Raw genomic sequence first — 12387 nt, 5'->3', positions numbered from 1 at the left:
TTCTGTTCTTTCACAAAGACCAAACAAGCCTTCGTATTAGTTGACTACGATTTGTTTTACAGGCTTTACTTATCCCCCAGCCCTTCAGTTAGAATATATTTAGGCTCTGCTTTTTAAAATAATTCTACGGTTATCAGGCGAAACCAATTGTATAGGGCATGAAAAGGATGTAAAGTTAGGAATTACAGAAAACTTTCTGCACAAGGCGAGTTAAGCACTGTAACAAATTGCATAAGATGTTGAAGAATCTCTTTCATTAGAGGTTTTAAAGCACAAATATCTGTTATGAAAAATGGATAGTAAACGTGTAGAAAGTGAATAAAGCTGAGCCAGGATTGAGGACTACAGACTCTGAAGATCCTACCAGGACCTGTTTTGTCTGAGTGTATTACTTTCTATTTTTTTCTTGTCTCCTTTTGATACCCTTTTTATTCTGTAGCCTCTTACTTGCCATGCCTTTCTGTCAACACTCAAGCCTTTCCTTTTTCTGTCATCTTGATCTCTGTTATTTTTCCTTACTTCTGAAGGTACACACAAAACAACATGAACAGTTTTGTACAGTATTGCTGATGCTATTTATTGACTAAATGATTGTCCTACAACTCAATGAAAATAAACCAATAATGTTTCATGTAAATTTTCACTTGCAACTTGCAAGTCGCTTAAGCAACTGAAGTTAGCAAACTATAAATTGGTGTGGTAGGGATTGAATTCCGTCTTTTACCTAGTATTAAATAGCTCAACTTTTGAAATCTTGTTGGAAAAATACCTCGTTTTTGTGAAGTGTGCTCTAAGTGTTTCGATTAAATGATGTCTGTCAGAAATAAAAGACTCCTCTGTCACTGTTGTCATTATGAAACAATCTGCCATTCTTTCTGTGTCATTATTTGCGTTCCACAGAACGAATAATCTCATTAAAACTACCAGGAAGGAGTAAGGGCAGGGAGCTATGAAGAAGGGCAGGGGAGTCTTATTTTATTGGTTCTGTATGCTGGTATATTGTTTGCTATTTTTGCGCTTGTATGTGAGCATTCACTATTACACCTAGTCATGCGAAGGGAGTCAGATTATTTGGATGACACAGTGCTTCACAATGGAAATTAGGGCTGCATAGCCTGTGCCTTTAATCAAAGGCGTGTGTGAGCATAGAGGATTCAGCTGTGGACAATAGGCCTGAGTTTATTTCATTATAACACAAACAGGTATGATCCTGTAAGGGACCAGCATTCATACACTTGCGCCTGAGGGGATGCAGAAGCAGGCTGGTACTTTGCAGGGCAAGGCCAAAGCAGAAAATACGCGTTGCCCTCTGCAAATGATAGGCCAGGAAATCTTTCTGTGGTTCATGCCAAGATTACAAATTAGGGTCAATGAAATGCACGTGTCGTGTGCTAACTAATGTGCAAAATTGCAGTTAGCTCAGACTTGATATATCTGTTGTCCAAATAGAATGGGATCATTACAGACAAAATAGTCCATTGAAACACACATAATTTGTTTTACACTGTTTTAAGATCATGAACAGTGTGTCAAAGGAGAAGCTACAATGAATATTGCTATCACTAGCTAAGAAACTTAATAGAGCTGCAGCAACTGTAATGCTTTTGGTGCAAATATTTATCCAAGGCATATTTAAATATTTATCCAAGGCATATTTAAGTGTTTATCGAGGAAGCATCGGTCTATATTTCTTTAGTCAAGCTCTTCTGGTTTTCCCACTAAAGTGAATAAAATCTGTATTCTACTCTGGTGAGGCTGTATATAGAGAGAGTTAAATTGTGCTCTTATAGGGCTTGTGAAAAGGAATGTGAAAACTGTCTGCAGAGGAGTTCAAAATGTATTATTTTTCTTTTTTTTAATGCCTTCCTGTGTTTCTATGAATCACAAAGGCTGGCAAATATTGACTGTAAAGTTCTTACCTCAACAAATGCCAGCACATACTCGTGTAAGTTCAATAACAGTATGGACTTACTTTTCTCTGAATGATGCAGTGAGATTGAATGGCAGCTTGCCATACGCAGAAGTTCATTCTAAGCCAGGAGGAACAGTTTCGTGGTTTGAGGTCGTGACTGAAATATCTAGACTTTCTGGAACCACAGATGTGACTTCTCCCAGGGCTGACTGTCCTTCATAATTTTTAAAGCACTGTACGTAAACTGAATACCATGCAGTTCACTGCACTAATGTTAAGTCTCCGTGGAGACAATAAACCCATAACATATTTCATACAAAATTTGGAAGCTTACTTTGGGGATAAAAAGATCTCCATTTTTTTCCTGTTGTTTTACAGTGTTCCAATCTATTGTATTTCTAGTCTGCATTTCAGAGGTGGTATGTCATATATGTACCTGTAGGTTAGTAATCGTGGGGCCTTTAAATAAAACAATTTACATAAATAACTTTAAATTTTCATTGTGGAACTGTGCATGAAGGATTTGCAAACACCAAGCAAGAGAAAAGTCAGCATAAGTTTGCCCATTTATTAGCGTGGAAACAGAGGCAGACACAGGAGTGGTGGCCTTGCTACAGCTGACTAGCTAGTCAGCCTCATGCCCTAATACAGCTTTGGTCTGCCTGCTTATTCAAAACATCCATCTCTTAACTCATCTGATAAAGCCTCAGGTGTTCTTTGTCTTTAGCATACATTTGCATCTTAAAAGTCGTAACATTTAATGGCCTTTGCTTTCAATGTAGCCTCTTCTGAGCCACATCATGATAATTTTATTAATATATCCATTAAATTTGCCATTGTTTTAGGAGCAGCTGTAACTATCCAATGAAACATGCAAGGACAGCTGTTGTAGTTTTGTTCTCAGACCTGTGACAACTTCTGATACTGGGAAGCATAGACAAATGGTTAAATAATGAACGTCTGCTGTGGCTAAACTTTCTGGCTTAAAGTCTTAACGGAGTGCAATGAAGGCAAAAAAGATGCTGTGCATAGCTCTTACTTTGTTTTCCGAGTTTTCAAGTAAACGGCAGGAGATGCATAGTGGAGTCTTTGGAATCAAAAAGAACCCAGTAAGACAATGCTGAAGCACATAGGAGGTTAGTAGAGAAAACCATATTCACCTTTACAAGTATCATACAGGAGCACATTATTCATTTAAAGGAGATTGACTTCTTTGTAGTAATAACATGTAAGAAAGCAGAGGGTGCATATCTCCTTCCAGACAGATGTGGATTGTAAGCAAGGAAAATACAGTGGAAGACATAATGAATTAAAATTAAACAATCAGTTTTTAAGCAAGAGACTGAGAGACGGTATCTTAGCTAGGCTATAGTTTAATGTGTACATGTGCTTTCAGCTTTCCTTAAGCCACAGTGGGATCACTGGTAGCCACAAGCAAAGCAGCCACATGGACAAGGAAAAGACAGGCGAGGGAAACTGACAGTATCACAAACTGTTTACTGTGCATAGTCCAGGGCTGACGCAGGGGGATGACAGGCAGAGAGGGGAGAGAGGAGAGCGGCAGATGTTATGGAACAGTTCATTGATCTGCTTCCCCTTATTTTAAACATTAGCTTTCCAAAGCTGTTGGGGTCGATGTAGTTTGAGAGTTAGCATGACTAGGCCGCTTAAGCAAAACAGTTAGCATAGCATAGGCCGCTGGAAAGGACAGCTAAGAATAAACATGATGTGGGTTAGCAAAAACAAGATGTGTTCAAGGACGTGGAGGCGGTCTGTTGCTATTGGTGTTAGTGCAGAGTTGCCAATCATAAGGGAATATGGGGTGCGTGAACAGTGCATGATTTATGTCTGTAGCCTATCCGAATAAGCGTGATCGCGTGTACAGATACGAAAAATGTATATAACCACGCAAGCAGAGCAATAAATGGGGAATCGGCTGTGCATTGCGTCAATGTGTGAGAGTCATTCCTGTCCGTGCATGGATGCTGAAACTCGGCATAAAGCAAACATAGGGAAAAACATACTCTGCTTAGACTGACAGAAGGTAAAAAGATTATCTAGTCATCTGGAGAGCAGCCAATTTCATAAGAGACTAGGAAATGTGCTCTGCCTTTTCTGGTGATGGATTTCATTTAAAACCACAATGTCATGCAATGTGTCATTATGTAATTGCCTGACAAAAACTATCAGATATGGGCACTCTTGTTATTTTTGTGTATATGTATCTACCACTCAGTTTCACTATCAGTATAAACATATGTATGGCACTTGTCTTTTTCTTCCCCCCCCGCCCCCCAACATGTACAACTGCCCTAGTAGAGATTATACTTGTGGCCTGTCAGCTGCTCATTTTGAATTGGGGGAAAAGTTAGCAGGATCACTGCAGAGGTAAAGAGTCTTTCTCAAACCACAGCAGAACTGCCTCTGCAACATCCTTTTGTTTCATTACCCTTACCTTGGCTCTCACTTCTGCTTTTTCAGGTTTTGTGCTATATTTTCAAGGCTGCACTATGTGTGTTTGTGATGGAGTTCTCTTATACTTTGTATTTGGCTATGATTGTGACAGAGGCACAGTCCACGTTAAAAACCACAAAGTAATACCGATGAATTAAATAATGGGATTCTAAAGATGTGCACCAGTCTGGGTTTAATCATCATACTCAAAAAATTTAACATGTAGTCTTACCACAGGAATCCACTTGAGAAACTATTTGGGTTCTTGCCTTTAAGTGGAAAGAAAGTGAAGCTAACTCAAACCTGTCCATTTCAGATCTTGAGGGTATTTCAAAGGAAGGCTGCCATCTTCATGTCCACGTAAATCAACTTTATCTTCTTGAAGAGCTGCTTATTCGATCAAGTTCAGAATGAGTCTGTGGCACGCCTGGAACAAGAAACCAATCCCTGCCTACACTGGCAGTATTTCCACGTACCTGAAGAAATACAGCTCAGAGATGGTGTGGGCTGTTTGGACGCTTGGCAGAAGTCAAAAGATCCTTTGGGACCAGTGGGGTAAATGAGAGAACAGCACCGCATCCGACTGCCAAACAGAGAGTGTTTTAACCACCACAGCAAATATTCCTATGAAGTTTTTTGGTACTAGGTGTTATTATGCTACAAGCTGAAGTACTGAGGTGTCGTTAGTTGAGACGAGCAACAAATCTTTCCAAGGTATCAAGTCAGAAGGAGATTGTGCTGTTAAGGCATTACTGGGACCTGTTCCAGGAAGTATCTTCTCTGGGGAGATCTCTCTGCCTTGGAGCAGAAGGCCTCTGTCCACAGAGAATGGCCTCTTGTAGGGGAGGAGGTGGTGCCACATTCAAAGTTGGGAGAGTCTCCTAAAAAACAAGCACTGGGCCCAGGGAATAATTCCCCCACTAGCGGCATGGTCCTACAGATCACCTACAGCAATCTGCAGCTTTCTGCCCTTCAAGAACCAGAGTGACCCTCAGTCCTCAAAAAGGGTGTGGGTGCCCATCATGAATGAGAACATCTACCTCATAAAAAGGCTGAGTGTAAGTTGTGGTATTTGAAATCTGTCATGTCTAGCAGTATGAGGAAAATCCCGGAACGGCAGACACTTTTCTGTCCATAGGCAAAAACATCCAATCTGTTTAGCTATGTAATTAATGACTGATCAAGACTGGGTAGACCATATGTTGTTAAAAAAAAAAAAAATGCTGACTGCAGAGAAATCAACAAGAAAAAGCTGATTGCAAGTAATGTGGTTCAGCTTCCTAGGGTAAGAAAATTGTCTTCCCAAAGCCATCCAGACACCTTCCATTTTAGAAAGTCAGTATTTAGAGAGAACTGACTAGGTGCCTCAGTAAAGCTCGCAAGGATGAGGAAGAATGGAATACACATTTCTACTCTAGCAGGGAAGGTTGAAGTCTGCTAAGTAGGCAGTGATAAAGAAGCACAAGCACCACTGCCAAGGACTTCACTGGAGACAATGTGTAAAGCCAAGATTTACTTTAATAAAATGCGAAGAAAGAAGAACTTTGCTCAGTTGCAAAAGCTATCAGAACAAAATCAGTCAGGGACAAAAAATGGCAACACGCTGATCACATTCCCAGCTTCAGTCTCAATTGTATCATAAACCCATTTCCTATTGCAGCGACATTCTGGTCCACATTTGTTTGAATTGCATTTGGGGCAAGGATAGAAGCAACCCAGGCAGTTCTTTTCCAGGCAATCACACAAATCGATGTTATTACAAAGCAGCCTGCCATATTTGTCATACTTCTTTTTAATTCTGCAAAAGAGAAGAAAAAGTGATTCTCAAGGAATGCTTCAACATGTTTGAATACTAAACCGAACAAATGTGGGAAGCATCTGTCCAGGAACAAATATTTCCTTTTAACAACCTCACAGCATAATGAAATAGCAGCATTATATCCTAATTGCAACATCCACTTTTATGAAAAATGAAAGTGTGGCAAAGAAGTAAATCAAAATTCTCTGAAGTCACACAGAAAAGACTTGTTTTCCCAGCACAGCTTTCATGCGTAATAAGAAATCTCTCTGCCAAATATTAATGCCATTATTAATTTCATTTATATTCAGTAAACAGCATACTAGCCACTTTTTTAAAGCAAAATATGTCATAAATGATCGTATCTTACTTGGGCTTATAAAAAAAATCTTGTTTCATCTGTGACATGCACGCTCTCTTTTTCTGCTCTCTAGTTTCAGGATTGAAGTCAGCTACCTGAGGTCCTGGATTTTGAAAGGCTAAGCATTTTAATTGTTTCTCAAGTTGTTGCTATGAATAAACAACAGAAAGTTTATAATTAGTATAATTAGTACAAATATTTAAGAGCTGCCAAATGTCCTTACTGTCTTTCACATGACATGAAAATTACTCTTCTTTATAACTTAAAACAACACAGGTAGGCAAATGAAGCAAAACTTGACTTAAATTAAGATCGCATTGTTTAAAATGTTTGCTTGTCTAACTGTTAATTGATGGTTCCTTCATCAGCCATTCCTATGACCAGCTGTGCATCGTGACAGGGGAGGGAACAACCGTGACTCTGGTACAGTGGTACGGAGTTTGAAAGTTGTCTTGTGGAAGGCAGAATCATGTATTTTTTTCTTCAACTTTATCCATAATGTAAAAACAAGTTCTATGATTATAAGCATCTCAGCTGGGTTTGCCCTTATCTTCACTGTTACAGAACCACAGAATCACAGAATGTTCAGGGTTGGAAGGGACCTCTGTGGGTCATCTAGTCCAACCCCCCTGCCGAAGCAGGGTCACCTACAGCAGGCTGCACAGGACCTTGTCCAGGCCGGTCTTGAATATCTCCAGAGAAGGAGACTCCACAACCTCTCTGGGCAGCCTGACTGTTCCCTCAGATGTCTAGAACCCACTTTTGTCCAAACGATCTAGGGGAAAGAGAAATGTCTGGAGGAGGAACTAGTGCAGGAAGGAAGCATTTGCACAAGTGAGGAGTATGAAAAAAGCACAGACAAAAATAAAGAAACTAAACTGAGCACAGTTTTTGAGAAATAGGAGGGAGCATTTTCTTGCCTATTTTATGGAATTCATGTTTGCAATTAGATAAAACTGAATAGTTTGGGAGGTTAAAATATCGCCTCTGTGTATTGCCATTCCACATTGTCCATGTATGTTGACAGTCGTGTTTAAAGTCAACGCAAACAAACATGGGCATTCTGTCAAGTAATTTATCTTTGGACAATGACTGTGGGCATTGAACTCACACTTTTCATTCATTGTGCAAATGCACAAACATACATACAAATTGATCTTTTCTCCTCTTAGGTAAATGGAACTGAATTGGCACCCCTCATCTTCCCTGGAGAGTGTCATTTCTTTCAGAGTTTACAATGATTTTTCACAAACAAGCGAGCGCCTTCATTGCTTCTCATGGGGAAAGCTGTGGCAGTTCAGTCCAGTCTGCTGATACACTGATTTAGAAATATCCATGCACTTGAGTGCACTTACTTACAAGGTGACTGATGCTGTGCATCTTCATTTGCATCCCCCTTAAAGCCTATAGGGCAATTTCATGCACCTACGTTATGCAGCTTTTGGGTCTGGGGTACATTTTTGGTGGAGAAAACATGCTTCAGCATCATCATCGTTCATGACCATAAATTATGCGAGTTCAAGCTGGAAACAAATAATAAGCTATGGAGATAGTCCTCCCTCTAGGAGTACTCTCCTATTTCCCTACTTCCTATTTCATGTGCTCCTGCCCATCTAAATTACTGCATTGCAAACTTGACTCATTTCACTGTTGTTATGACTGATATTTCCCTATTGACTACAGCTTTTTTTTTTTCTTTTTAATGGAAGAAATTGAAAGCAGTTGTAAGTATCTTGATAATAAAATGGTACTAGAGAAGTCATACCAATTGTTTTTGTGTTATTGAGCAGTCCTTAGCGGGAGAGACATTTCCTTCTGCAGATGTTTCCTGGGCAGAATTGCTTTTCTTGGCGTTTTCTTCCGCACGATCACTCATTTGATCAACTTTGTGAAATATATACATACATATGTGTTAGACATAGACAGAGATCCACGGGCTTCTAAGTGAATGTTTTAAGGTGAGCAGATGATATCCATACTAGGCTTTTACGTGTTCTTAACCAACAGCAAATTCAGAACAAAATGTGGCTGAGTATCCGCCTCGATTTTAAAACTGCATTAAAATAACTAACACAAACAAAAGCGGTGTCACCGAAGCCTCTCTGTTATTCATTAAGCAAACCCCAGAAAATCCCTAGTGTCTAAGTAACCCAGAAACTGAAAGAAACGCGGCCACCTCGGAATCTGTCGGTGACACCGCTCCACCGCCCTGTCGCCTTTAAGGCGGCGGCGAGGAGCGGTCTGCGGGGGTAGCAGTCACAGGCGCGGGCGGTGTGCCGCGGGGCGGCGGACCGCAGGACGCGGGAGCGGCCCCTCGACTGACCAGCAGGTGGCACTGCTGCCGCGGGGGGAGCAGGGGGCCGGGATCTCGGGCACCCGCAGCGCGGGTCCGCACCGGTCGCAGACACCGCAGCGGGGGTCCCCACCGCAGCGGGGGTCCCCGCCGGTTGCAGACACCGCAGCGTTCCCTGCAGGTTCGCGGTGTTCCTCCTGCAGGCTAGCAGAAAACTTGTCGGCTTTGAAATCTCAGTCCTGAGACTGGCCAAAGATTTTGCGTAGGAACAGCAGGCGTAGCTTGCAGGTTCAACAGCAAACGGGCGCGTCGCTCTGCTAGCAAAGCACCCAGGGAGGACTGTGGGTTCTGCGAATCTGTCCTACAAATGCCATCCCATCACTTCTCCCCCGTCACACGGAGATGGTGGTGGCAGCTGTTCAGGATGGCTGTTAGCTACTTCTTCTTACCCATCCTGTGAAGCTACTCCGTTTAAACTTTTTATGCAACATATGCATTTCAGACTTTAACCACAAACACCACCATAAATACTCGAGTGGCTCTGGAGTTCCTCCAACGATTCCCCAGGTGCTGCCCAGTCTCTCCCATTACCTCTGAAAAGTAGTGCAGTGGTCTCTGCCAGGTTACCCTGCCCTTTAGGATTGTTGCCCAAACCCTGTCCCAGAGAAGATCTGCATTCCACCGCTGCCAAAGGGCCAGCACCTCTCCGAGAGAAGGAGAGGAGTCCAGGCCTTTAGTTCCCTCTGTTGCAGCCCCTACCTGCAGGGCAACAGTCAAAGTGGGAATAGCAGTGAGAAGGAAGAGGCCTCACAGTAACGGGAAGGGACACTTTTCTGAGAGGTGAGAAGAACAGCCTTCAGCCTGTTTCAGAGAGGGTTTCCCTTTCTCACCGGCAATGACCCGAAGAACGGCTGCGATTGTGACGCTATTCACAATGGAATGCTCTGCACAACAGTTTCAATGCTGGGACCTGAGCATCTTTTTAGGATTAGGAAAGGAAACTATTACCGGGCAATTAATATTTGCTCTATGACGGAGCCTCCTTTCCTACTGGAAATTTGCTAGGGATTTACAAATAAAACGAGAATGAAGGCCACTGGTCCAAAGACACTATTGCTCTTCATGTGCAATCAAGTTGGAGTCCTGACAAGGATTTGCTTCCTGCATCTCCTCTTGTGTCCAGCCATGCATCCAGCATTGTTAAAGCGCTTTATCAGCATGCACAACCATCATCCACGCCTGTTTTATTACAGTGTGCAGGGGTCAGGAGCACGACAGCCATCAGCAGCTACCAGCGTAAGCATGCAGAATTCCAACCTGTCCTCTGAATATTTGACTCCTTTGGAAACTAGGTCCTAACAGTTATCTGGAGCCAAACACTCAAAACCAGGAGCCACTTTTGAAATATTGGTAGAAAAGGAACAAGCATCTTGTTCCAAACACATTTCAAATGCCATTGCACCCCAGTGAAAACATCCTGCACAGAAAATGTAGCACTTTTCTGTCTCCATATATATTGTAAAGATACAGTGTTGAATTTTAATCTCCAGGAAAGATACTAAAAATGAGGCAGAGTGTGACTAGGAAATTGTGCAAGATTCAGAAGTTGGTGAGACTCACAGGACTAGTCATCCTCCATAGCACTTTCTGAAGGGGGACAGGGGAGCAAGTGATATTGTGAGACTCAAGCATCCACTCTGAAGCCTGCAGAACATAATTATCCAAAGGAAAGTATTCTTGTCCCTGGAGCAGAGTTTTTCTATCTACTGCTTTTGGTCTGGCTGTAGCAATAATCCATGGGCAATGCATTGAACACTTGTCTCTTCCATAAAAATCTCAACTCTGAGGAGAACCATCAGCTGTACTCTTCCTCCGCCAAAACTTGTGTTCTCCCACACCTTTTGAATACAGCAAGTACTTCCTGGAGGTGATCATGCACATCTCAACATCCCACTGTGGCCATAGCATATGGCTGAGAGCTGGCAATTTCAGCACAGCCCCTTGGCACTGCTGACAAGGCTAAAAGCAGCTTAAGGGATGAAGAAAATCAGAGACCTTGTTATATTAAAACAGACTTGGTCTTATCCAAGAGACAGATGTTTCTGCTCAGAGAACAGTGTCAGAATATGTTTGGATTTGGAAAGAACTGCATTTGTTTATGATTTTCATAACAGAAATATTTTCCTGTATCTGCTCTTTCAAGAATTTAGTATTCCTATTTATGATCCTTGCAGATTGCACTGCTAAACATTTCAGCTGGTGTGAAATGCGGTGACAGCATTCCAGATACTTCAGGCTGCTTGACCTCAGCAGGCTAAAACCAGTATCTCTGCAGGGCTTGCCAGCCTGAATGCACATTGTTTTCAAGTTGTGTTCGTTCATGCCACTAGAGACTTTCTGACTGAGATCTGTAAGCATGTTCATTGCTTTCACCAGGGCAAGACAAGATGGCGTCCCTGTGGCTTTAATCGCCCTGTGCCCGCGTGGATTAGACTGACCCATTGCAATAGTCCTCTCTTGCTCAACCTAGTTCTGCAGAGATGACTGTGGGCTCAGAAACCAGCAGTCAGGTTTGTGACACATTCACGTATGCATCTTGAAATCTTTACAGGACATCTGGTGCCAGCCAAATTAAGAACGAGAATAAACCAATGTTCCTCAGAATCACCTATGGACTGGGCTGTAAAGGTGTGGAAAGGCCACTTATGAGCTGGTCCGTGCCTTCTCTTATAATCCCAAATGTGCAGGTGTGTTCAGAAGATGGCCTTGAAGCCAGCGGGGAAACACAGACCAGATGAAGAAATAGTTGTCATCTCCTGTAAATCAGCTGGTTTCCCAGAAAACTGATAAAAATAGTGACAGAGCAATGGCATATTCTGTGACAGGAGTCTGGAGAAGCAAATCCCACCTTCTCCCAGTAAAAGAAAACAAATCCTCATGAGTTTTCCCTCCCAAACCAAGAGTCTTTCTGCTGTATCTGAAAGTGAGGGATCCTTCAGCTGAACTCTAAGAGATAATTATAAAATCATGTGATTCTTCTGGTTGTCGTGCAATAGGCAGAAGAGGTCTGCCAGACTTACCTTCTGAAAACCTGCAGTTCTGAAGGGTGTGTGTTCAGCTCAGAGCAGACAGCAAGAGAGAAAGGAGGGTCTCCAGAATTTTAAATTGCACGTACCGAAGGAAGGGGCTGGCACAGCGTAGGTCTGCTCCTGCACAGTTACTCTGATAGTGGAACTATGACATCAGTCCCAGGGTGACTGAAACAGAAGACAAATAATCAAAATAATGGTCCCCAGAGGAGCAGGCTGAAGACAGTGCCAGGTAACTGTCTTAAAGGACCTCACACTTTCTGTCTCATTAATTATGGCTTTTAAATAGTACTTAGCAAAAAGAGTGGAAATAGAGGAATGATATAAACTGGGATGAGAGTCCTCACTTATTACTTGCCTCTGTGGTATGTCCACAGAGCAAATGTATTTCTTAGAGCTTTTTTTCTTGAATTTAATTTAAAAAAATCTAACAACTACTGCATTTTACAAAAATTAAGATTTTTTTTAGGACATGGGTGT

The 12387-nt window shown here is 42.0% G+C and overlaps 1 protein-coding gene across 1 annotated transcript; it reads right to left on the bottom strand.

Moving 5' to 3' along the window:
* Positions 1 to 5941: 5941 nt before the first annotated feature.
* ARL14EPL (ARF like GTPase 14 effector protein like) lies at positions 5942 to 12099 on the bottom strand. The gene is made up of 4 exons (XM_009943925.2): positions 11994 to 12099; positions 8291 to 8409; positions 6535 to 6674; positions 5942 to 6164 (listed from the first exon to the last, which is right to left on the bottom strand). Exons 2-4 carry the CDS (start codon positions 8399 to 8401, stop codon positions 5942 to 5944), a joined length of 474 nt encoding a protein of 157 aa, XP_009942227.1. The 5' UTR covers positions 8402 to 8409; positions 11994 to 12099.
* Positions 12100 to 12387: the final 288 nt, after the last annotated feature.

Source organism: Opisthocomus hoazin, chromosome Z (assembly GCF_030867145.1).
Source record: "Opisthocomus hoazin isolate bOpiHoa1 chromosome Z, bOpiHoa1.hap1, whole genome shotgun sequence".
In the NCBI taxonomy this organism is placed as follows: domain Eukaryota; kingdom Metazoa; phylum Chordata; class Aves; order Opisthocomiformes; family Opisthocomidae; genus Opisthocomus; species Opisthocomus hoazin.
This window is presented reverse-complemented; position numbering and strand designations above follow the sequence as displayed.

Bases quoted from the DNA above. Each gene is read 5' to 3' on its own strand.
- ARL14EPL (XM_009943925.2), bottom strand. From the start codon at position 8,401: ATGAGTGATCGTGCGGAAGAAAACGCCAAGAAAAGCAATTCTGCCCAG. The intron at 6,675-8,290 runs GTATGACTTCTC...GTTTATTCATAG, and splicing joins CAATAACACAAAAACAATTG to CAACAACTTGAGAAACAATT. The intron at 6,165-6,534 runs GTAAGATACGAT...TCTCTTTTGCAG, and splicing joins GATTTTTTTTATAAGCCCAA to AATTAAAAAGAAGTATGACA.